The following is a 26,364-nucleotide window of genomic DNA, read 5'->3' on the forward strand; positions in this document are numbered from 1 at the left end:
TTGGTAAATGGTTCTTTTCTTATTTGACAGTAATTTTTCCCAAAGTTTACTAAAAAGTGTTGTAACATGTAAGAGCTCAATTTTTATCAAGCACACGTTATTTAAATCCTCTCCTACTCAAGCATTTTGTTACCACCAAATCCACTAGGTCTCGTCTATGCTGGAATGTCACCATGGATTAGTTCCCTCGCTTTATTTGCAGTGACTTACCTATATCAAATTGAAATGCATCCGTGCAACTCTGCTATGTCGGTCTAAGATACTTTCCTTGTTCATCATTGCATCCACAACTTTATGCTTGTTTAAATTAGCTGCTCAGCATTATAACCATTTATCTTGTGGTGCAATGTTAAATCACTCAGGTCTATAATTTTCAGCATGCTGTGGCACATTTACAAGAAACTACAGGAATCCTGGGACTGAGGTCAAGCGAGCAGGCTCCTAGGAGCATCATATACCCCCAGCACTGCTTCCCAGCTGCTCTCCAGCAGCCCAGAAAGTAGAACACAAAAGCTGGATTTGGAGTCGTTGGCACAAGCTGGGCAGCAGATGCAAAATTTTCATCCTTGGATTTGGCCCCTTGGTTTCCACGGATCAGAATCTTTGTCATGGCATCATCACACACAGCACCTTGCAGGGTGTGAGGGCTTATCCCAGTCCTCATTTTCTTGTTGCCCCCAAAGTTGCATGGGCTGTGCAAATCCCATCTGAGCTGCCCAGCAATGTGATGGGCCAAGCAGCAAAGCTGCCCGTGCAGCGGGAGGGCAGTCTGGGAACCCAGCAGTGATGCCAAGTGAGAGACTGCAGATGGACAGGAGGTAATGGGGAACGGGAGCTCCTGCCCTGGGAGCTTCCCTTAGAACATGAGAACACATTCCCATATCCCAGGAAGTACTTGTGGGACTGAGATGAGAGGAGGCCACCGGGTTGGTTAGAGGGATGGAGCGCCTCTTCTAAGGCTAAGAGAACTGGGATTGTTCAGGCTAGAAAAGGCTTCAGGGTGACCTAACTGTGGCCTTCCAGTAACTGAAGAGAACTTACAGGAGAGATGGGCCAAGACTATTTACAGGGGCACGTAGTGACAGGAAAAGGAGGAACAGATTCAAATTGAATTAGAGTAGGTTTATACTAGAGATTGAGTGGTGAGGCACTGGAACGGGCTGTCCAGAGTTGTGGATGCCACATCCCTCGCAGTGGTCAAGGCCAGGTTGGATGTAGCTCTGAGCAACCCGGTCTAGTGAAAGGCGTCCCTGCCCATGGCATGGGGGCTGGAGCAAGACAATCTTTAAAGTCCCTTCTATCCCGAGCCGTTCCATGATCCTGTAATTCTGTAATAATACGATTCCATAATTCAGGGCAATTAACAGAATAAAAACAGCCGTTTATTTAATGATGAAACCTGAGCACAGCAAAGGTTTACCAGGGGAAAGGAGATCACCCTTGCTACCGCTCCGGCCTCCTCTTGCACAGGCACTGTGCCTGCGCTCCCCATGGCGCCGTGCTTCCCCCCAGGAATGCCGCGCGTAGGCTGAGACCTCCACGGACTCCCGGGCCACCCCCTCGGGGGTCAGCAGCAGCAGCAGCAGCAGAGCCGTGAGGGGCCGCGACTCCCGCCCGCCCTCCAGGGGAGCGCTGCCAGCAAGCGCGGCGCTCCCCTCCGCCGGGCGGCGGCTTGGCCTCGCCGGCTGCCGTAGCGGGGCTGGCGGGGCCGGGGCCGCCCGCCCGCGGGACTTCCGTGCTGCTGGCGCCGGGCCGCGCCGCTCGGGGCCCGCCATGGCGCAGCACGGCCCCAGCGTCACGCTGTCCCTCACGCTGCCCATCACCTGCCACATCTGCCTGGGCAAGGTAACGGCGCCGCCGCTGCCCGGCCCCCGCGGGCCCGCGGTGGGTGCGGGGGGCAGGGAGGTCCGGCCGGTGGCGGCAGCTCAGGGGCCCCGCCGCGGCTCGACGGTCTGACCCTCGCCGGGGTTGTGTCTTTTAAGGCTCTGCGGCTCCGTGCGGGGAAGGAAATTTGTGCGTGGGCCGTTCCCGGCAGTGGCCGAGGCTTGCTGGCACCCTGGAGATGGTGGGAAGCGCGCGTTGTGCCGGCGGGAGCGTCCCGGGAGGTGTTGAATGGGCCTGGGGGGGCAGGTACGCGGGTGTGCGGCTCCCGAGGTCAGGTGTGAGGTTTGGGGGTTTCTCCCGGTACCAGTTGGATACTCTGTTATAAAATGCTCGGGGAGCTTGTGTGTGAGCGTGCGGCTGTGTCGCGGAGGACAAGTGAAACAAAGAGGGGCTGTATAAGCAAGGAGATTTAAAAAAGTGTTGAGCAAAACTGCAGCAGTCTGGAGAAAAAGTTTCCGTTTCCTCTCTCTGACCCTTTCTCAGTTCCTTTCTCTTCTCCCTCGGGAAGCAGAGGGCTCTTGCTAGCCTGTTCTTCTCAAAAAGCCCCAGAGCTAATTTCATGGCTGTCACTAATTGCTTCTCAAATTCTTTGCGCATTCCTTACCACTCTTTTTTTTTTTCCACTCGTTTTCTTTTCTTCAAGCTCTACAATAATCACAATGGGAGACGTAGCTTTTATGTTTGTACTCTGGCGTTTATCGTCTGGTTTGTTTCACCTGGCCTTTACTCCCAGACCTTCTCTGTTGGAGTGGTAACAAAAGAGGAGGCACATATGATGTGTGAAGTAGGTGTGGAGCACTGGTAGTGAAAGTAGTCAGACGTCTCCCTTTTCTTTAGCCTCATAGTTCTAATGGTGTGTTACTTTTAGAAACCCTGTTTACTCATTTCTTGGCTTTTTTTTTTTTTTGTGGAAGCTGAGCAAGATTTTCTGGCTGTTGTCCTGTTACTTTTTCTGTTTATCTGTCGAATGGAAATCGAGGAGAACCCAAGTGTACTCTGTATGTGATGCAGAGTGGATACCTTCCACTCTGCAAAAAGTGAAAAGAATGACAAGAGGAGAGTGGAATCAAACTGAGAAAGACATTTGCTATTTGAATCCATTCCTAGTAACTTTCTGATCTAAGCACTTAATAGTTTGGTTAGGTATTCATTCATATCTTGCTATAAAGCCACTGTGTTACTCCAAGCCACTATTTCATATCTTCCTTGCTGTCTTGCACTGAGCTACTGCATTCACATGTGTGAATGAATTGTGAATCCATTGGTGATGCATGTAATAAAGATATTTGAATGCTTTCATTTTTAGACATGTAAATCTGTTTAAATTTTAGCAAAGCTGACAGCTCTGACTGCCCTTTCTTTTTAATAGACATCGTTGTCTCTAGCTTGGAACTTCAATGAAAAACTTCACCAGAAAAACACATTTTCTTGGGATTAAGGTTTGAGGAAGGAATCTGTTTAGCTTGAATTAGGGAAAAAAATCTTGTCAGTTTTTACTATCTTTGGGGAGAAGCAGGGAGTACCATGGAGGGTTGACATAATCTGATACTTCCCTGGTTTGTAGCATAGACTTCAAATCAAGTAGAAGGCCCACTCTAAACTCCAAATGTATCTCTTGCTATGCCTGCAAAATTTGCAAAGATCTGACTACAAGATACGAACTATTCACTGAATATTATGGTAAGAGGATAAAAAAGGAGATATTGCAGAGAAATTCTTTCAATGAGTTGGCCACTCATTGTTTTTAATGGAGCTGAAATCTTGGGCAGCAGGGACATGTTAGCCCATTTTGTTAATGTGAGCAATGTCAGAAAGTATGTTGGCAAGATGTGCAATGACCATTTAAAATAAGACTGAATTGCTTGGATCAATTTTATGTTTTTTACCTGAATATTCTTTTGGTACAGTCTGGGCTATCTTCTAACATACCTGTATTTTTTAATAGCAGATCATGAGCCATCTGCTTCAGACTGTTTTGCTTGTCCTAGGATGTCTGAAGATCTCTCTTGTTGGTTATGGTGTCAACAGGTTGCTTGGGCTCGAGACACAGTTCTGTGTTGGTTGACACAGTCTAGGATGTCTGGGGATTAGTTCACTGGTGTGTGTCTGATTTTCCATGTGCCTGCTCCTCCATTAGTACTGCTTGAAGGCCCAGAAGTGCCTTCAAAGTGAAGTAGATGTGTACAGGATTGGATGTGGATCTTCATAGGAATGGCATTATGTTGGGGAGAAAAATTGGGAAATTGATCAAAATCACCTAGCTGATCAAGACTTCTGAAATAAACCATAGTCTTTCTAGACATTATGGTCAATGAATGAATTGGAGCTGTGCTGTAATTCAAGTAAAATGCTTTTTTAGTAATAGGTATGTCCTGATCCCCCACCCCCTAGGCTTGTCACAGTTAGTGGGAAGGGCAGTGGCACCACCAGCCATGGTGTGACGTTTCAATAGTGGCTTTTGCTGTTCTGGTGTGCCTTGCTTTGTGTGGATCCTGAGCCAACTGAAGTATAAAACCCCAGCCCCGAAATGAAACTTGTAAAGGTGTGTAAATCAGAAGCACTGTACCCTGGAGAGTAATAAATGTGACTTACTATTTTGCTAGAGATATGGAGTAATCATTCATGTGCAGGAAGTGTGCTTCTGTGTCAGGTTTGGGGTAACTGAGGGTCTTTTGCTCCCTGGGGGGAAAACCTGCACTCATGAAATGTCTTTTCCTGTTTGGATTATTTTATGTTATTCTGCGCTGTATCTTTTCATCACCATCCATATAACTTTTCTCAGGCTGCTTCAGAGTAAGAAAGAGGTATGGCTAGAGAAAGTCTTTTTTTTTTTTTCCTGTTAGCTGCAGGTGAGAAGGTTCTCTTTCTTGAAAAAGAAAGCAATAAGTAACAGGATTTTTAAAGTTAGAAATAATGGAAATTGTAATATTTAAATGTTTCCTAAGTATTGGTGTGCTAATGCTTGCAATAATCACAAAAAAAGTCTTCTTAATTAGAGCTGAAAGTTCAGTCTCTCTTTGTTCATACTTTCAGTAACTTGAGTTTATGTATAGATACTTCCTTTGACTCTCAGGATTGTCATATTGGAAGTCTTAAAAATAATGTGAATCCTGTAAGGTAACAGAGGCATAGAGAGTAAATTGGAGAAGAAGGTGACAGATCGGGGCCTTAATTCATATTCATGAATATTTCAGTGGTTAAACAGTTGGGGTTTAGCTCGTGCAGTGCTGATCATATGGGTACAATTGCTACTGGATATGTCCGGTTTTTTGGCCCAAGTGGTTACTGACTGTCCTTTCCAGGTGCTTGCTTCTCCCTGCCAACATTTCATTTTTCCTTTTTAGTTTGATTACTTTACTAACAGCATGAAAGAGGAATGTCTTGAAAATGATGAGGAACTTCATTTAAAGATGAAGATTCTCTTGAACTTGGGTTTTAAGTGCAGTATAGTAGAATTTACAACAATATATATTCTGACACTTCTGTGTGTAAAAATACATTTCTTGGAAAAAAACAGGAGTGAAGGAAAAACAAATATTTGAAGACCCCTAACACAAATACTAATGTTAACAATAAGAGATTCAAGAGTGCGTATTGCAGTAAGCTGTAGGAAACTGCAGTAAGGCATAAAGTCTTTTTCTTCTTTGTCATATTTGATCCCTCTATGCACATTTACTTTCAAACAGGGTTTATAGTTAAATGACAAGAGAGAATAGTGCATTGTCATTAATATTTTCTAAAAGTTTGTTTACCCTGCTGTTTTGGAAGGGGAGGGAAAGCTTGAAAGAATCTGTGTCTGATTGGAATATTTAATCCTTCAGTTAGCTGCCCCATTCTTGGCTAATGACTTATTTAGTAGCAATGCATATCTAGCAGGAGACTTGAATTAGTGATTGCTGGTTCACATTTCAGCTCTGTGGTTTTGGCCCTGATCCTTTTAAAAGCTGATTTCCATGAAGCTGATTATCCACAGGCTAAAGTTAATCTGTAACACTTTATGTTCCAATGATACCTCTTCCAAAGTGTTGGATGGTGCTGGTAGAGATCCCTCCTTGCCTCACTTTTGAAAATGCACCTACTTTGGTTGTGTTCTACTTTGGGAGAAGAATGCATTTCGCTGGAGTGGGTGGCTGTAGTTCATGGAGGTTGTGCAGTAAAGGAAAGGTGATGCTGCCGCTCTAGCTATTAACAAGCTCTTGCAAACAAGGACCTTAGTTCTGCAGAAATTGTTATAGCTTTGGTGCCTTTAATAAGAGGGAAATTTGGTGCTGTGAATCAGGAGATTGCTCCTAGCTAGCCCTGCAAAACAACACTGTCAGTTTCCTTCGAGGCCAGACTTGCACTGAGACATGGGATTGTGTATTTTTGTATTTTGTTACTTAAAGGAGGTTTAAGGTATTCATAGAGTCTGTTTGGTTTTTTTTCCTTTTTATTTCCTCTTTAATGCTAAAAGGTCCGTCATCCAGTTATCTGTGTGAACAACCATGTTTTCTGTTCCATTTGTATTGAAGTGTGGCTGAAGAACAATAATCAGTGCCCAGCTTGCAGGATTCCCATCACGCCTGAAAATCCCTGCAAGGAGATTATAGGTAAGGACAGGTTGAGGCTTTGAAATAACTTTCTGGTATTTACTGCTGGAGGATATTGCTTTGAGTCCAGAGATGTCTGAATGCCTTTTCTTCTATGTGTTTTTTACCAACATCTAAGGAAGAATTAACTGAATCTTTAACCTTGTAGCTATTAGGGATGTTATTGGAAAGTTCCAAAGACACTATGTATATTAATGGCTAGATTATCCAAACACAGTAAGTACCCAATGGCTCTAATCATTGTTTTTAAATCTTGGTTGGATGGTGCCTTTAACTGAAAAAAATGCATTAAAAATGTATTCTCACCTATGCATAGCAACCTGTTCACCTAGGAGACCAGCAATTAGCTGAGAAGTAGTGTACTTCAGTCCAGAATCTTGAATGAGTATGTGGTTTTTTTTACTTGTTATTTGTTTTGTTCATCACTTTCTCCTTTTCTTTTTTTATTTTTAAGAAAATTACTCCTAGCACAGAAATAAGATGAAGCTACAGCAACTGTGTAAGGCTCTTAACTTTACCAGAGCTAAGAAATACTGCAGTCTTTATTTGAGATAAAATATCCCTGCTATTTCATTCTAAGAGAAAAAAAATTACCTGAATAATCTAACTTTAAAAACTTAACGTAACTTGTATTAATTAAATGTATGCTTGATAACCTGACCCTTTCCTTCAGCTCTGTTTTATTAGTATGGTCTTAAATAACATAGGATTCTGTTAAGGAAAAAAATAGTTGAAAAATGTAAAATTTTCTTCCTGCTGTGAATCAAGATTTTGACTTCTAAACATCACTAGTAGGTACTCAACTTGAACCTGTTCTGAAAGTGAAAGGACTTTAAATCTTCCATGGTAGCCAATTGGTCCAATATTAGTTGCATTTGTAGTTGATAATATGAAAAGTTGTATAAGGTGGATTACTAGTGTTGAATTGACTGAAAAGGAAACAGTATCAGTGCTTCTTTCATCCTATTGTTACTTTAGGAGGAACAAGTGAAAGCGATACTGTATTTAGTCCAACAGTCAGAAAACACCTACGTAAAACAAGACTTGAATTGCTCCACAAAGAATATGAGGTAAGGACAAGGGGGAGTGTTGGGACTTTCCAGACAAACTACAGCTGTTAAACTATGACATACAAATGGTCCTTTTACTTTGAGTCCTGCTGTTTTTAATTTGAGTAAAGGTGTATACTGTATCTACATGAAACTCAGTTGCATTAAAATGCTACCTTTTGACTAAGGTTACAAGAGAGCATTCTGGGGTGCTTGAAGTGGTCCCACTGAAGTCATGGTAATAGTCTTCATAGACAACAGGTAGCCAAGTAGAGCCAATTCTTTAGTTTTATGGGAATTCACCCCCACATGGTATGGCAGCATTTTCCTTATGCATATTCGGTGTAGAGAACTTTTTGTTTTGTCTTCAGTACAAACACAGACATTTTCTAAAATAATTCCCTGTTGCTCAGAGAGACTAAATTCCATCATAAAGAATACTGCTCACTGTAACCTTCTGGCATAGGTTAATTTTTAGCATTATTGGTTTATTGTTTTCTGAAAGTGAGTAAATGCTTGAAAGTAGAGCTGAATGCTCCAATCTCCTGCTGGAAAAATACTCTCATGGGAAGAAGATGGAAAGCTGTTAATAAGGAATGTGCTTAGGTTTTTTTCTCAGCTGTTGTTTTCTCAGTAGCAGCAGTGTGAAGACATCACATATTTTTGAAGGAAACATGTCACGGGGAGGAGAATGAGGGAAAGGAAATGGACTCTCTCTATATTCTTAACACAAGGAAAGTAAGAACTATCTTTTATGACAAGCTTGCCCATAGCTCAGGTTCTTTTAGTTTGAGAGATGGAGTAAGGAAAAGATGCTTCCTGCCTTTCTATTGAAATAAACTCGAAATTCATACAGCTAGTCCTAGGATAACATAAATTTCTTATGAAAAAACACTTATTTTAAATTTGTTGTTTCCATGCTTGGGGCAGGGGCGGGCATGGTTGTTTGTGAAAATATGCCTTGGATTTCTGTAAATGCTCTATATGGCCTCCTTAAGTAGTGTTACCATGATCAACTCATACACTTGAATTGGTAAACAGTGTAGAAGACGTTTTCAGAATAAACTATTTCTTTTATCCCTCCAACAAGAGGCTTTGGAAGGTTTTTTTGCTTCCCTGTGGCTTCAGACTAATACAGCTAGGAGCTTTGTTCTTTGCATTTTGAGAGCCTTCCCTAAGATGTTGCTGCTTTGGCATAGGTGGAACGGCCTTTTCCAGGCAGTGTTCTGTCTGTTTTGAATTTGGAGACTTTCAGCATCCCAACATGTGACGTTTCAGAATAATATGAGAGAACCATTCTTAAATAACAGCAAATGAGTCAGCAGAGGACGACCTTAAGAACACTCTTGATACAGGAAATCCTCCCACAGAGTGCCCTAATAATAGATTCATGTTGCTGAATGCTTTGAAGCTTTTGGTCTGCTCGACAGTTTGTTCAAGATCCTTTATGTAGTCAAGGGATTCCCTGCACTAAAACCTTCAGAATGCTTGAGTGTGCAGGTTGATTAAAATCCTGCCTAAAGCACAGTACATAAGCATACTTGGATATATGTGTAAGTAAAGGCATGCATCTGGGCTTGCCAGAACCCATCTTTCTAAAGTGCTGTGGGAACTTGCCAGTATTATTTAATTAATCTCACAAATTATTTTAATTTCTCTGAATTTCTGACAACTTTAGGATGAAATAGAATCCCTGCAAAAAGAAGTAGAAGATCTGAGAGGTAAAAACCTCAGTTTACAGATACAGCTGAAATCTCTTCTGGATCCTGTGGCATCAGCTTTATCTTGCCAAAATGAGGAAACTAGCCAGTCAGCAAATGAAGCAAGTACCAGTGGCCCAGAAGCCCCAGAGGAATGGAGGAAAAAGCTGAAAACTGCCAATGATATGTGCGAAAAACTGATGGATAATATGGAAAAGCTAAGGGAGGTAATAAATGTAACAAACACGTTTTTTTGGCTATTTTGTGTAACTGTTTTGTGTTAGTTAAATGGGAGTAAGACCTACCATGACCTTCATAGATCTAGAAGAAGGAGGAAAAAAATTGAATTCCAGTGAGTGTTGGTGTATCATAGTATTTCCATACAGCTCTTGCAAGTGTCAGATGTTATTGCTTGTTCTAGTGCGTCCTGTATGTGACTCTTATTTAACTCCACTGTCACTCTATGACTGGGTAATTGGATTATAGTAGCACTTGTCGACAGTATTGATGACCAGATTTTTCAGGCTTGCAATAATCTATATAATATATCTATTTTGCAACATTCAGTGGGCAAACACAGTACAGTTGGCTAAGGCAGATTTTGCACTATTGCCCTCCCTGCTAGCCGATATTTTTGGTGCAATTTGCTGAGGCAGAGTAACTTGACCCTTTGACTGAAAATAGACAAGCTTCAGCATTTTATGACCAGAATATCCTTTACTGGAAACCTGCAGACTTTTTATACATCTTGATGTAATACAGAAGTAAATCTGATACTGCAGAAGCAAAGATGAAGGAGATAGGCATGTGAAATAAACCTCTAAATAAAAGTATCTTGCAAAATATACCTGCAGGAACAAGTAAGATCACCTTAAACATTGAAGAAGAGTGAAATTTCAGATTAATTTGAAATCAAGGTAGAAAAAGCTGGACTTGTATTTATTCAAAATGCTGCCTTGATTTCTTCTATTAGCAATACTGGGTTACTTCCCTCAAAACTGAAGTGTGGTGCATTTAGGACTTTTTAAAAAAGTTTTTAGCATTAATAGTGTTCACACTTTTTCTGTGCTATAGACTCAGAGGCACACATTGTGCTGTTCTGCCATTTTGTTAATGTGACACTTCTAGGACCCCAGGAGCTTCAGATTCACTTGTAGATGGCAAAATAGGATTCACAAGAAGTTCTTGTCTGCCTATATTTTTGTTAGAGGCAGTACAATTTAACTTGATGAAAAGAAACCTTTCTTTTTTCTCTTTCTCCTTTTCTTTTGGGATGACTAAGTTTTTAACTTTTTTCCTAGGTAAGTGAAAGAACACTGTAACAGGAACTGAAGAAGGGGTTTGCTTGGATGTTTTTTTAGTATAACTTTAGCCTTAGCAAGAAAAGAGATTTAAGCATATGAAATCTCTGAATTTGGAAGAGTTAGAAAAAAATAGAGGCTTAGATGGGTTTTAGGGAAGAATTCTTAAACTGTTGTCATAGAATCATTTAGGTTGGAAAAGACCTTTAAGATCATTGAGTCCAACACTTTTTTCCCATCTGTTCCCTGTCCAAGAGCTGCTCAATTCCATAAGTACCTAAAGTCAGTTGGCTCTGGCAGACCTTGTCTCACTTGTCAGCACGCCCATCCCTCTTCTGAACAGCAAGACACCTTTCCCACGCACATACTGTCTGGAACCAGAAACCTTCTCCCTGAAAGTACCTGACCCAGGAGTTTCAACCAGACAGCACTTCCCAGCTAGACAAGATCCCTCAGTAAATGTGGTTGTCACAACGCGGGAGGGGACTCTAGGGAGGATGGGGCAGAGATGCCCTGGGAGAAGCTCCTGTCTAAATGCCAGTCAGCGGTGCCTCCCTCCCCAATTCCAGCAAGTTCTGTATCCCTCCCTTCCCCATTGGACCCGGTTGTAAGACCACCCTCTCCCCCCCTCCCATTGGTGTACCCCTCCTCACCACACGTCTGCTCCTCCTCTGATCCCCCTTCCCATTGGTTTCCTGTACCCTGGCCCCACCCACCTCCCCTCTGTTATAAACCCTGGCCCCTTCCTTGTTCTGGGCTCCACCACCAGCTACACTACCAGGCTATGTGTGTCCCTGCTCGTCTCCCTCTCCCTCTCCCTTCCTGGACCCTCTGCCTTGCCCTCAATAAACCCGGTTGGATCCTCAGCTGTGTCTGGAGCCCTCCTTCGTCTCTTGGTTGCTCAAGAGAATGTCTATCTGGGACTGAGCATCAGGAGGGCTGGGGGAATGGCTCTTTCGGATCCCGAGGAGTCAGCTCTGCCTGCACCTGCCCAGGAATTCCCCCCGCGGGGAGGAAGATATCCCGCATCACCACTTTCTTTTTCAAAGATAGACTGAATCAGGAAATAGCAACCACCTTTGTCATTAGTATTCTAGAGCAGACAAATATAGGAATGCCCAAATAGTGCCCATTATTACTTGGAGTGGAGTCATAAAAGCTATGGGAGTGGTGAAACAAACTCCATGGGAGAAAGTGTAGACTAAGTACACTCATTAAAAATGCAGTTACATGAACTCATTAATGTAGACATTGTGCTGTAAGTGGGGGTCCCTTGCATATTACTGACTTGGAGAGTAGAGCACTAGAAGGAGGAGGACTGAAGAAGGACACCAGAGAGGTTCAGTTCCACCTTGCCATGTGCCACATGAGTGCCTTGCCTATCAGTGCTACACAAATAATGAAGTTTTTTGCTTTATTATGTAGCCGGGGGAACTGAATTTTTGGAAAGACAGAAAGGGCTTGGTCATCTTGTCAAATGGTTTGATGATGCTTTGGAACTGAGCACTCCTGAATTCTCATTCATTGCTTTCAGGATAGTTTTTAGTGCTTTTATTTTTTAAATACCGAGTAGTTGACACTCAGCCCTGGGCTCACCCTTCCCTTCTTTGCCACAAGTCTCTAGTTATTCTTTCTATACTTAGGAATATTGTGATGTTGGGGATAGGGGCTGTTTGTTTATATTTTCCTGCTCCATTTCTCCTCCCCCTCACCTGGAAAGGTTGCTAGGGATATTTGTATGAGCATTTAAAGTTCTCTGCCTCTCTTCTTGCACTGTTTGATGCTTCTGAAAAAGTACATTTCACTTTGAGCCCAGCTGCATAGCTCTTTCTTCAGATCTAGCTCGAGATCATACTTTTATTATGCAGTGGAAGCATTATCTAATTGAGGCTATGAATTACGAGTGCTGGACTGTTGGTGCTGTTTCTAGCATAGGGAGATTGAGCAGACTCTAGGAAGTGCAAAGAGTGTATTCTGCTTGTTAGGATAGTGGCATTCATTGTTCTGAAACACAGTGGCAGGAAAACTTCTCTCAATATGAAGAGTATTGTTAACAAAGGTGTCTGCCGAGCTGAGAAGAAGAATTGACCTCAATTCAAGGAGTAAGAATGGTTGTGAATCAAGAATCTTAATCAGAATGTCTTGGAAGAAAGTGAAGAAAGACTGCAAATAGCTTGTCATAATGGATTTACATCCACAGGATAACTATGCTTTAAAAACAAGCCAAAAACCCACAAAGTAATCTTGCTCTAATTTGGAATGGAGGAAGCTGTTCAACATTGGTTTTGCTGATACCTGCACATTGTAATGTTAATGTACTTAACGTATTTAGTCATGTGGAAAAAAAAACATGGAATTGCCATTAGGACATCTCCTTAATGACTTTCTGTGCTAACTAACATAGCTGTGTTTATTTCCCTAGATAGGACACTTGCAATGTATTTTGGGAATATAAATAAAAAATGTCTGTTCGCTATTCAGTTTTGCAAACCATTTCCCATGGTGATTTTTAAGTGGTGTCCCTGTCTGAGGGCTGTTTCCTGCCCGCACATTTCTAGTTCTGTCTCTTTAAAAAGGAGAAACAGCTTGTCCTATAAATATTAGAAGTCATTTCTGTTTCACTGTACACTTTTTTTTCCCTTTTCTTTTCCTTAGGCAAATAAGAAACTGAGCGTGGAAAACAATAGCCTTTTAAGAGAGAATTTGCGACTAAAAGCTGAAGTTGATAGTAGATCACCCCAAAAGTATGTGAATATTTTAAAAGCTACTATCTTTTATTTATAGACTGTTTAACTGTTGTAGGCCTGTTTAACCTAAAGCTGTGGTAGTGTACATGGTGTTGCAGATGTGTCTTCAGGTAGACTTTGGAATTTTTATCCTCATGGACTTAGGTGAGAAATGAAACTTAGAAAATAGCAGCAAGTGGGTGAGAAATGCAACTTAGAGAATCGCAGCAAGTCCACAGTGTAGGAATATGACTTGACTACAACTGCTATTCCTTTGTTACGTGGCCAGTATTGAGGTACTAGATTTGTATTGAAACACTGGATTTGTGTCTGGGCAACATATGCAAAATTGAGCTTCTGCAGCATGAGAACATTCTCAGAACTGATATTTTTGTTTAATACTCTGTTTAAAACAGTTATAACACCATCAACAACACCCTCAAAAAGCAAAAACTTCACCATACTCATTGGAGCTGTGTTCTAAGGTACCTCTTCTTGGGGGTACTTTGTGAAGCAATATATTGATATTTTTAAAGTTCTTTTCCTTTCTTTCATTGGTTTTCTACCTTTCTTCTCCCGTTTGTTTAGATATTAAAAAGCTAATAGCTATATTGGCCAAAGGTTTATACAGAGCCTTTGAGGAAGGGGACTGGGAGGTGCCTGTGTAATGGGAAAAGAAAGCTCTCTTGATTTTGTTCTCGTTCTGGCAACACAACTGCTGGAAGAGGAAATTCATCCTTGCCAAAGAACTTACTTGCCACATTTCCAAAGCTTGTTATTAGAGACAACAGGAAAGAAGATGCATGATCCTTTTGCTGTGGATACATGAAAGCACATTGTGCCCTGAAGACCCTTAATAAGATAGAGCCCTGTTTAAGGCTGTGGCAATGACTTTTATGGCATGGTGTATCTTTTCCCATAAGACTCAAGAGTGAGTTGGCAAGGATGGCAAACTTAAAAAGTAAATAGATATAACTAAAAAAATCCTAGAAAAGAAGAGCTAGAAGATGATCTAAATTGATTTTTACTTTTCTGATATCAGGAAAACTCCCCAGTTTCTATTTCCAAGAAATTCCCATTTCTTCTAGCCTTGTGCATGCTTGACCATGATTGCCTAAAACAATAGCCTGTCACTTTCTGTTTTAGAAGCCCAGATATAGCCAAATGGTATTACAAATTGGACAGTGTCAGGGTTTGTCTTGCAATCCAGATGCCCCCTAGATTGGCCTGTTCTGCTATTATTTTTATATTATTGTTTTTTAATGTTATATATTATTTATATTATATATTTTATATATATTATTTTTTAGTTATTATTTTTTTTAGTCTCCTGAACAAATATCACATCCTGCCTGCCTTTTGGGAATTATCTTTGGCCTGTGATAACTCTAGAGCTCTGTGTGGGATTTAGGACATTAATTGAATCAGGCTTAAACTGGGCTAGGAACAGTTCAGACATTTCTAGAGTTTGTATTTCTGTACCTGATTCTGCTGTATTGAGTTTTGCCTTTGCTTTGAGCCCAGTGATGTTCTACAAGAATTTAAGTACATGCAAGGAAAAGCTTGTCCTGAAAGAAACCCTTCAGTACATTAAATTTAGCAATTTTGATCCATTCAGCCCTTACCCATTCATTCCTCATCAAATCTTAAAGATTGATTTTGTCCAGGTCTTCTAGATATGTATGACTTGAGAGAAAAAGTAAGTTTGTGTTTATTTGGTTTTGCTCTGCACTCAAGAATCTCCAGTGTTTATGGCTTTCTGAAGTCATAATGCTTAGAACTGATACTAGACTACGAGTGAAGTCTTGGTAGCACTAACTAGAGCAGAAAAACTGTCTTCTGTCCTCTAAAACATCTTATATCAATATCTCGCAATACCTTTTTTGTTGTTTCCTTTTACCTGACAATTCTAGCATGATGGCCAGTACCAGTTCTGCCAAATTTCTATTTAAAAATTTACCTTCCTTCCTCATTTTGCATTTGTGCTTTTAGTGTCCCCTTTCAAAGTGTGGGAATTAACCCATTTATTGGCTTTCTTTAGGTTGATGTTTTGATGCATATCAAACTCTATTCTGTCCAATTGCAGGTACATCCTTCAGATGGTGAGAAATCTCTCCTATCTTCATGTTGTTAGAAGACCTTTTAAATTAACTTTCATCCTTGTGGTCATTAGTCTGGTCAATATCCGGACCTAACATCAAGACATTTTTAAAATATTCTTTCGGCTCTGATGGCAAACTTTGATAATATTTAAAGGGTCTTTCAGCTAGGCTTCACACTTTGAACAGGGCTTGAAATAAAGGAGTTTTTTAACTTGCCTGTCGAATCAGAATTGAAGGCGTAAGCATCAGAGCCCAGCAATGTCACTAGAATTAAATTTCTGTGCAAGTACATGGATTTACAAGTATAGTTGTTCCTGTGTGCTTTATTCAGAAGTTTTCAGAAGGTAATTTTTGGAAAAGTGTCTGATGTAATTTCTCTAATGTAATTTAAAATGGCTACTGAATTGGATTTCTGTAATTTAGTGTCACCACTGTTGTTTTATTTTTCATATATTCTTTAGCTTCAGATTTTCAGGTGTGGATTCATGCTTAAACAAATAAGTACCTAAATAAAACAGGTATCAAAATATTTTGTAAAGGTTTTGTTAGTATTCAGTCCCTGTACATCCCAACTGTAGTTCATTTTGTGCATGATGACATTGGAGCTAAATAGCTCAACATAAATTGTTTTAGTGGACTTTGCTTTACAGAAGAGGGAACACTAATGGCAGGTGAATGATCCCTTTGTAACACAGACTCTACCTCTTACATCACAGGGAAAAGTATAATTAGTCTCCTTCAGTGGTCAATAAAAAACTTTCCTTTTATCATAGACTTGGATTGTTTTTTCTTTGTTCTTATCCATTAAAACCTCCTGAAAAATGTCATGTATGTCAATACAATCGATATTTCAGCCATGTCAGGATTTTTTATACATTTTTTTAAATTGATGATGCTGATTTATTGATTAGCTTTTTATTTTTTTCCTGAAAACATTTTTGAGACTAGACCTTCATATACCATACACCGTATGGAATACCATACCATCATATAGTTGGGACAAAGGTCTGAAAGGCAAATGAGGGTAAGTTTCTAGCTCTGATTCTTACCTAAGACCTGCATCAGTCCTCCATTTCTCAGGGAAATCAGACTGATTTGTGGTTGTTGTTTGTTCTTTCTTTACCTTTTCCGCTGATGAATTTTCAGCAACTTCCACTTTCACAATACAGAACAAACAAAACTTCTGTAACTTAAGTTTTGCAGGATAATAAAGCCCTATTACTTCCAGCTCTACTTGAAATAGAAAACCGTTAGGTCTATTGGCAGGGCACAGTGGATCTAAAAGCGTTTTTGGCAAAGGGATGTTTGCTTTTTACCTGAAGGAAAATAACTAGCAAGTCCATCTACTCCAGGGTATAGTGTATTTTATGAATGGTTAGATTCGAATCGGTTTGAACCAGACTTCTAGGCTTCCTAGGAGTCTTTTTCCTAAATATTTAATTCCTTCTGCCAGTTAAAATCCCAGTCTGAGAAACTATCTGTAACATGCATAAAATTGTTGCATTATCTTTTTTCGCTGGTTTTGCAAGTTGTTTTATTGTTGCAGTTTAAGGAGGGAGGAGCAGTTCTTCAGTTTTGTTGTTTATCTTGTCTAGATTTGTGACTTCAGGTACACTGAAATCTAAACCTGTTGACCTGTTGATTTTCTTTGTCATTCTTTACAACATTGAATTTGCACCTAACTCAAATATTTCTGCACATACCAGAATACAAAATTCAATCTGCATTTCACCAGGCCTGTAAATAGGCTTCTAAAAACCCATATCCATGGTGCAGAGGGTAAGAACATTTGCTGTCTTCCCTGATAGAAAACTGGGCTATGGTATCACCTCGCTGCAAGTTTGCTGGTCCAGAGGAGTGACCATTTTTGAAGACTAGCTGCAGTGTGGCCTTAAAAGTAAAGTAGAGGAAAGTAGCATATAAATAGCCTTCAAATGAGCTTTGAGTTCTTGAGTCATAGCATTAAATCCTGAGAAAGTGCCCACTTCAGGCATGAAGATCTAAACTTTAGGCAGATGGGTAAGGACATTCAGATCACACTCTGGTTTTGTGGGATTGGGTGTTGGGTTCTTTTTTAGTAGTTCTCAAATAATTCTTTCTAGCTTTTTCTATTTGCTGACCCTGGTGATAATCTGCCTTTCTTACGTGGAAAATCAATGATTCACTGATAGATGTTAAAATGCTTGGAGAGGCTTTGGATATTTGTCTAAATTCAGCCAATTCCCTTCATGAAAGTGGAAGCTCACTTCAGAGAATGAACCTGACTTGTCTGTTCCCAGTGGACAGTATGTCTTGACTTTTTGTGGGTTTTGGGGTTTTTTGCTTGCTAGGAATAGGCCCTCCTCTGGCAGTAATGTTTTTTTTAGTTCTGATGTCTATGCAAATATGACACACTTTTAATATAGTTGTATAAAATCTGGGAAGTTGCCAAGATGTTTCTGCAGATCACCTTTCATAGGTGATATAGAGGGGAATTGCAGAACTGATACAGCTGGTACATGATACCACCAAAGAACTGTAGAAACTAGTAGGTCTTTCAGCTGGTTTGTTCCTGAATTTCCTCCCTTTCTTCCCATCTAACTGCAGAACCCAAGGGAAAAGGTATATCTAAATGATAGGGCTGGGTTTGGTTGTACACTCTGGCATTGCCCTAATCTCAAACTCTAATAAGCCCTGAGTGTACCTTGTCATTTTCCACTTTTCATCCTTTGTTTCCTTTGGAGGACAGATCATGCTCATGCATCCTGAGCTGCAGGGTGGTCCCCAGCCTGGCTATCAGGTGGTTAGAATTGGAGAGTCAATTTCCATTGCACCCTTGCAGCCCCAGTCTTTGGGAAGTGGTTGTACAAAAAAACTGTCCATTGCAGCTCCTTGCTATCCAGAAGGAGAAATGTTTGGTTGAGGTTGTGTGCTTTTAAACTGACCCAAGGGCTCAGCCAGACAGTTGTGCTGCAGTTAGTGGTCACTGATGAGTAAAATAAAACCTTAAAGCTGAATTTGCAGAACTGATAGGGAAGAAGAGAAGGAAGAAACAACTGAAAAATTTGTTCTTCATCTTCACAAGCAGTTTCTAAATGGACTTCTTCAGAAGTTGTCATGGTTTAACCCCAGGCGGCAACTTAAGCCCCACACAGCCTCTCACTCCCTCCTCACTTGGGGTAGAGAAGTGGAGAAGTAAAAGTGAAAAAACACACGGGTTGAGGTAAAGACAGTTCAGTAGGGAAAGAAAAGCTGTGCACAAGCAAAGCAAACCAAGGCGTTCATTCACCACTTCCCACAGACAGACAGGCGTTCAAACATCTCCAGGAAAGCAGGTCTCCATCTGTGCCTAACAGTGACTTCAGGAACCAAACACTGTCCCTCAGAATATCCCACCTTTACTTCTTCTTTTCCCAGCTTTTTACTCTGAGCATAATGAGTTAGTGGTCTGGAATATCCCTTTAGTGTGTTGGTATCAGCTGCCCCAGCTGTGTCCCTCCCCAACTTCTTGTGCACCCCCAGCCTTCTCACTGGTGGGTTAAGAGGCAGAAGTTGCCTTGTAAGAACTGCACAGGAGTTGTTGTTGAACTGCACAGAAGCTGTAAGAAGTTGTTCTTACAACAGCACTGTTGTAAGAGCAACTAAACAGCAGGAGCAACTAAAACAGCCGCTGTGTTATCAGCATTGTTTCCATCACATACGCAAAACATAGTTCCGTAGTAGCTACTGTGAAGAAAAGTAACTGTATCCCAGATAAAATCAGGATAGGAGTATTCAAACATAACTGAGGGAGCAGTCGTGGAATAATGCAAAGGAGGGTGACTCTGTGAATGTTAGTTCTTCTTGCTCACTATAAGTGAGAGATGACTGCAGCTTTCCAATTGGTGTCAGGTTAGCATCATGCTGGACAAGCAAAGGGACTGTGACTGAGGAAATATGAAGTATGGTCCTGAAATATGAGCTTGAAATGTTCATCTAGACATCCAGAGTCTCTATAACATATCCACTACCATTCCTGGGGCTGGTAGCTGTGATACAGGGTCTGTAGGTTCATCCTTCCAGAGTGATATGTGGGGGCCAGCAGTCATATAAAAGACTTAAGGTGATGTGAAATATTGTTAGGTGTCTGTGTTAAGGATCCAAATCCCACTGGAAATGTGTTCCTGTTCACTTTATGAGTGATGATTTTGTTTTTCTGGGCTTGCAGTTTTCTATACGAAGGATGCGCTTGAAATGTAGTGAGATCCAAAGTTGTCGTTTCAGTGATACAACTAAAGAACAAGACCCTAACACTCAAAAGTCTGTCCATGTGTGAGAATATGGCTTTCCTTTTGTTATATGTGTGCTCTTTACCACATGTATACTAAACACCTTAACTTCTACCGAAGAATTCATCCCCTTGTTACCAAGTGTGAAATAATTCAGATACTTCAGGAAATATATTTATCTGGATTGTCAGGTGAAACTTGAATTTACTGTATTGCATTCTGTTGTTATTGTCATAAGACCATAATTTTTTGGCTACAGCAGGGTTCACTGTGCATCTGAAGGGATAAAAAGAAAAAAATCACTTACGAGTGGTTTGGTTTGGGGAGATGGGGAGGGTTCTGGTTTCTTTAACCAAAATATGAATGTTTTCAGACTCTCTTCTGGCTTGCTAGATCAGTCAGTAAAGCACCTATATCTGGAGTAATTGGTTGTCTTAAAAATCTATGTCCCTGAAAATTTGGGAAATAAATGTATGCAAGTTTTTAAGCAGGAACAGAAAGCAAGTACTGTTCTAATGCCTAACTGCAGAAGTAACTTTGTAGGCAGCTTGTCATATGTTACATTTCTGAAAACCAAAATTCCCAAGCACATCCCTCTGCAACAATTAACATATTAGTGATGCTATTTGCCTTTGAACAACATACTGTATTTTTTTAACCTGAGGACACTTGTTATAAAAGTTACACTTGAGAATACAGTGCTTCCTCATAAGCAAATCTCAGGCTGTCACTAATGCTATTTGCATTAAATAAACATATTACACCATTCTTCCATTAAAAAGGAATTACCAGGTATGCATATAAATATAAACATGTTTTAATTTTTATGTCAGCGTGTCTGTTAGAGGAGACTCCAGAAAATCTTCCTTGTTTTACAAAAGCATTTTTCCCTCTCTGTCACTTGACCATTCAGCTAAATTGTATTTTTGCATCATCTTTCTATCTTTTTTTAGGGAGGGTGGGGTTTGCTCCAGTAAGACTGTGTGAATAAGTCTGTTAGACAAAGGCAAAATAAATACCTCTGGATCACCTTAGGAAGTGGGAAAGCTCTTGCTTGGGCCCCGCTGTGCCACAGTGACTCCATCCGTATCAAACTAAAATATGTGTTCCTTTAACTGGAGGAGGAAATAAACCAAAATGTGTTGTGCATAAGGATGCTTATTTCATGTAACCCCCTTCCCCTGAAAATATAATGGAAATATTCTTGAGCTGTGATTCTGCTTTTACCTAGTTTCATAGGGGAGAGAGAAAGTCTTCTGTGCCTTATTTCCTATTTCTGTCTTGTGTGCAGCTAGAAATGGACCAGCAGCTATAAGCAGTCAGGAAAACTTGTTTTCCAGAGAGCAAACAAATGAAAAATTGTCTGTCTTCTATTTTTATGAACATGAAGATAATTGGGTAGAGCTCCTGTGGAGGTGAAGGGGTCCTTGCCTCCATCGAGTTGCAGTCCAACTAGCTTCTTTTGGGGAAAAAAGAAATCTTAACTAAAATACAAAATTTCTACGTTGCCATTTCTTGTCTACAAGGAAGTGAGTGGTACGCACCAAAACTGTGTGAAGTTTAGGCTGATCTAATTTAAAAAGTGGTCTGCTAGGTGTGACAGAAGTGACTTAGACTGTTCTGTAAATCTTATCCATCACTGAACCATCTACACCAAAGTCTTCAGAGTTCTCTAAATATGCAGAAGCAGTTGAGCAGTGAAATATATCAGTAGATCTGGTCACTCCTGCCCAATTTTTTGGGGCTTATGATAGCCCTTATTGCTTTCCCCAGCTGTCCAGTTAATTGTATTGAAGTTGTCAGCATACAGCAGCTTCCTGCTGCTTCGAGCTCACAACTTGAAGAAGCAGAATATGGTTTGATTGTTTGCTGGAAATGCATGCATATATTCATGGCTGTTTTGCCAGCATAGTTGGAGGCCACAGATACCCACCTTCAGATTTCACTGATCCAAGGGTTGCACTGGAAGCATTTTTTGAAGAGGTGAGCTGATGAAATGGGGAAAATGGAATGGAGATTGAGTGTGACTCAGAGGGAGGGACTGGCAGACAAACAAAGAAAAACATAGAAATTTCAGGCAGTGTTTAAGCTGAAAGAGTGAATGGAAGCCTGTGCTATAACACAGAGCTGCAAGATGGAAAATGGAAATACAGTGTAAGCCCACATAGAGAATTGTCCTTTCTTTGTGATATAAATAAAATCTTACTTGTCAGAGTTGCAGGCTGGCTGCAGGTCCTACCCTCCTTTCTAATGATATAAGAACATTAATTGTTTTTTCTTTCTGTAAATTGAAAGCCTTGGATGGAGCAGGGAATTCCCTGGTGCTCACCTGTCAGTGGCAGGTTAGAATTAGTCAGGGCATATAGCTGAAACTTTCACCTGCCCTCTGGGAAAGGTCAGTCTTGAAAGCTGGTGGAGGATGAGGGGAAGGGGAGTCCGTATCTTGGCAGTTGAAAATGTGCTCAAGCTGGAAACCCCATGAGCAGACAATTTTCACAAACCACAAGCAGCAGATTTTTGTATTGGAGTTAAGACAGAAATCAGATTGTTCTGGTTGTAAGGCTCAGAAAAACAAGTAACTCAAAGTGGATATGCCATCCACAGGATGGGTGAGGAAAAGCTGTATATCTAACAGGAAATTGTCTATCTAAGTATTTAAACCACCTCAAAGCACTAATGCAATTTCAGCATTTCATATCAGCATTTTGTTTTTGACAAGGTGACATTGTGAAAGAAATGTATTGTAAAACACTGCTGTACTGTAGGAAAATGATTGAATGTAAATATTTCAAGATGTGGACCACTGTTCAAATGTTATCATAAATCTTTGCCATTGTTTTAGGGGATAATTCTTCATGCATATTTGAGTTGAATTGATAGAACCAGCCCCTGGAAGGGTAATCTGCTTGTTACTGCCTTGCTACCACTAATACTTTAATTTTGTCTTTTCATGTATCACCTCTACCTCTATGTTATTTGTGATGATTTCAGTGGGTTTTTTTAGCAGAGAGAAGTTTTGACTTTTGTTTTCTAATTAACAGAGTCTTTAATAGCTTTGTTCTGTCTTGAAATGAGCTTGCAAACCTTCACAAGAATGTCGTTTTCCAGCTTAATATTTTCTTTCTCTTTTACTTATTGCAGGTTTGGTAGGTTTACAGTAGCTGCACTTCATTCCAAAGTGGAACAAAGTGAACGTGAAATGAACCGTCTGAAAAAGGCACTGGAAAGAAGTGATAAATACATAGAAGAAATAGAATGTCAGCTTTTACAGCTGAAAAAGACAGGCAAAGGAAGCCAGACAGTGAGTGCTGTTAGTGAGAGAGGGCTTTCCACAGATGCTGAAGGAGGTGAGAGCAGTGAAGATACAACATGTTTGAAAACCCAAGCTGAGGAAAAAAAGGCTTTGGATACCAGTCAGAGTCCTGACAGTCTTGAACAGCTGACAAGTGGTGGAACTTGTTTAGGCTCTTCTAGTCAAGATGGCTTGAACAGCTCAAATACCCAATGTGCCCCAAAGAAAGAGCTATTTCCTGGATGTCACAGGGTTCTCCTGGATGAAAACAGTGCAAATATGGATGCCTGCTTAGAAGACCAGTGGAATAAAATTGAGGAATGCTCCCCATACAAAGATGAAGAACTTTATGATATTCTACCACCATGCACTTCCTTTCTGTCTCTCAGTCGCCTTCAACTGAACACTCCTGATGGAAAAGAAAATGCAAGAAAACCATCAACATTCCTGAGAAAACTGAAATTTGAAGGGTTTCATGACACTTTAGATGATTGCAGCAAAGATTCTTCTGAGCACAGCACAAGCAGCTGTAATAGCGAAAAGAAGCTGAACTGTTTTACTGCAGGAAAATCAGGGGTTTGGGGCACCTGCCCAACAAATTTTGCTGAGAACTTAGATTTTGATGGATCAGAGCAAAATTCAGTAGCTGGTCAGTCAGATGAGACAACGGCAAAGTCCAGTGATAAAACAAGTTCTTGCTTACCTAAGAGGTTGCATACTCTCTGCTCTTCTGAGATGAACCGCACGAGAACCTCCAGCGAGGCCTCTATGGATGCTGCCTATCTCGATAAAATTTCTGAGCTGGACTCAATGATGTCCGAGTCAGACAACAGCAAGAGTCCTTGCTATAATTTCAAGTCCTCTGACCTTGACGGTTCTTCAAAGTCAACAGAGTGCGCTAAACTTCTGAATGGAACAGAGAAGAATCTGGAAGAGATGAATGAGGAGCAGAGTATGAAGGGTCCAGAGACAAGCGATCTGGTAGCTGACAGAACTGGCTGGAAACCTGCTATGTTTTCCAACCTCTCCCCGTCTGACGTAGATATGAATGATCACTTTCCACTGTTTACAGGCCAGAATGTAGCGGCTACTGATGCCAAACCTCCGAACTCTTTATTTCAAAGGGACTTTTCCCCAAATGTACTGTTCAGTAACTCACAAAGGTTATTTGAGGAACAGAAGTTTGGTTCATGTTTTTTAAAGATGTCATCTGATCTTCAGAGTCAGATTAATCCTCCTTGGGTGTCTTCCTTTACAGCTGAAAGGAAAAATAAAAACATTAGTCAGTCAACCAAGAGGAAAATTCAAAACAGTCTTTCCAGTGCTAGTCCATCAAAAACCACCAAAAACTGATTCTGCTTAGGAAATCAAACGTGACTGAAAGTTGTAAACCTGCAAATGTTTAATATTTACAGGTGAACTTAATTTTTAATGACTTCCATGTAGTTCTGATCCTGTCGTTTTCGACTGTGTGAAAACTGAGCATTCGCCTGCCCATTGCAAGCTCTTTCCCAAGGAAAAACCATTCCAGATTCTTTTGACTGGGCATTTTATTTACCTGGGGGCTTGGGGGTTTTTGATGCTCTTTAAGTTATCAGATTACATGCTCTTCCAATTGTGAGCACAGCTAATGGCTCCTTGACGGTTCTAAGTGGTCTTGTCAAATTAGTCCTTTATTTAAGAATTAGTTTTAAAGGTTACATTTCCCATTCCTAAAGATTACATTTTGTGCATGTAAGGCAGCTACTGGCCATATATCCTATGGATTCATGAAATTGCTATAAATTAATGTCAGTTTTGCCATAAAACCTGCCTCCCAGAGGAAATGTTTCTGCTTAGACTATTTCATAGCATTGTACTGTACTGAAACTCTTGTTTTAAGTGGGTGTAAGGTAGCAGCCCCTTTCTTTTCAGGGTCACAGCACTTCAGTTAGAAAACATCACTTTTAACACTGTAATTATGGCTTGTCTCTTTTTGAAGTAAAGCACAATTTTTAATTTAGTGCCCAAAAATCATTGTTATTCTAAATGTGTTTAGTATGCCTGTATAGACCATAAAAATGGGTTTGTATGCTAATGATTTGTTTACCTAATGTGCACTGAACATCTTACATTAATACTGTACCATTTTACATTAATACTGCATGCTTTTCTATGTGAATTGAATAAAACATATTATAAGCACTGTAATCCTTCATGTTGCCTCAAATATTGAATTAGCAAAAAAAATGAAAAAGGGGGAAACTTCTTTTCCCCTAATTTGAAAAATACATATCTAAGTTTTGTAAAGCATAAATCTGAGCTTATTCACAAAAAAAAAAGAATTAAAAATCTCCCTTCCTCCTCCTTGTTAGACATAGTACCATTCCAGTGTCAGCATCGATACGGTTGATGGAAATGGCTTTCAGCCTCTCTGGAGGTGACTCTTCCAGAAAGTATTGCATAGGTCAACATAATGTGATGGCCTGCTACAGGCAGGAGACCTAATTAAGCAGCAGAGCAAAATTGGTTTCTTTGCATTATTGTGTTTTAAGTTTTTTTTAAGGCCATATTTAATTACAAGATGCAGGGTTGGGTTTTTTTTTCTGTATAGGACTCTGATGGCATTTCTTAGAAACAGACATCCTAGCTTCATCAATACCTATGATATGAAAAATCCATATGCTGCCTTTTGTCCCTTTGAAAAGAGTGATAGCCACTTGGAAAATTTCAGTGGACTGGCTCATCTTGTAGAGTTAGGTTCTGTAAGCTGTTTGAACAAGAACTACACCTCCCATTGTAATGTGAGCATGCATTTGTGCAATTGATGTGTTCATTCTGAACTGGGACTTTTCTTTTTTGAGCTTTACCAAAAAATCATCATTCAAGCCATGCATGCAAGGACTGTTTTGTGATGATAGGCAGGATGGCATTGTGCTTGCATATACTGCTTTCAGTGTACCACCTGAATTTTTAATCTTCACAGAAAAATCTAGTTGTTCAATTTAAATATATTTTTCAGAAATTAGGGAGCTCTCAAAACCATCTGTAAATTATCTGTTGCCTGATTTGACTAAGAGTCAAAAAATGCTGCCTTCCTTCAACTCTTTGGGAGAAGAGACAAACACTTTATTAAAACATCCTTGTGTTGCAGAGCAATCACAAGCACACAGTAAGTGCTGTGTGTTGTGGGTTTGTTTCATTGTGATGTGGGGGGAGTGAATTTATGGGCTTCATTTTACACTCTGATTTTTCACATTTCACTTCCAGTTACAGAGGCATGAATACAACTGGTGTCATGCCTGAAATCAAACTAGAATAAAGGAGTTTTTTTCATGTTTCTCATCCTTTGAGCAGGAACACCACATACAGGCTTGCTTTTCAATACAGATGTTTTGACCACACGTGTCTTGCAGCTTGAATGGATAGAAGAGCCAAGCCTAAGGTTAAAAGGTTGCGTTCCTTTTGGCTTAAAATTTGGTAGTGTGATCAGTG

The 26,364-nt window shown here is 40.4% G+C and overlaps 1 protein-coding gene across 1 annotated transcript; it reads left to right on the forward strand.

Annotated features, from left to right (window-relative positions):
• The first annotated feature begins 1,710 nt into the window (after nt 1-1,710).
• OBI1 (ORC ubiquitin ligase 1) lies at nt 1,711-25,219 on the forward strand. Its single transcript, XM_084226066.1, has 6 exons — nt 1,711-1,845; nt 6,338-6,473; nt 7,452-7,543; nt 9,201-9,449; nt 13,179-13,267; nt 22,740-25,219. The coding sequence occupies exons 1-6, from the start codon at nt 1,774-1,776 to the stop codon at nt 24,241-24,243; spliced, it is 2,142 nt and encodes a 713-aa protein (XP_084082192.1). The 5' UTR covers nt 1,711-1,773; the 3' UTR covers nt 24,244-25,219.
• Nucleotides 25,220-26,364: the final 1,145 nt, after the last annotated feature.

This window comes from Fringilla coelebs, assembly GCF_963513975.1.
Source record: "Fringilla coelebs genome assembly, chromosome: 2".
Classification (NCBI taxonomy): Eukaryota; Metazoa; Chordata; class Aves; order Passeriformes; family Fringillidae; genus Fringilla; species Fringilla coelebs.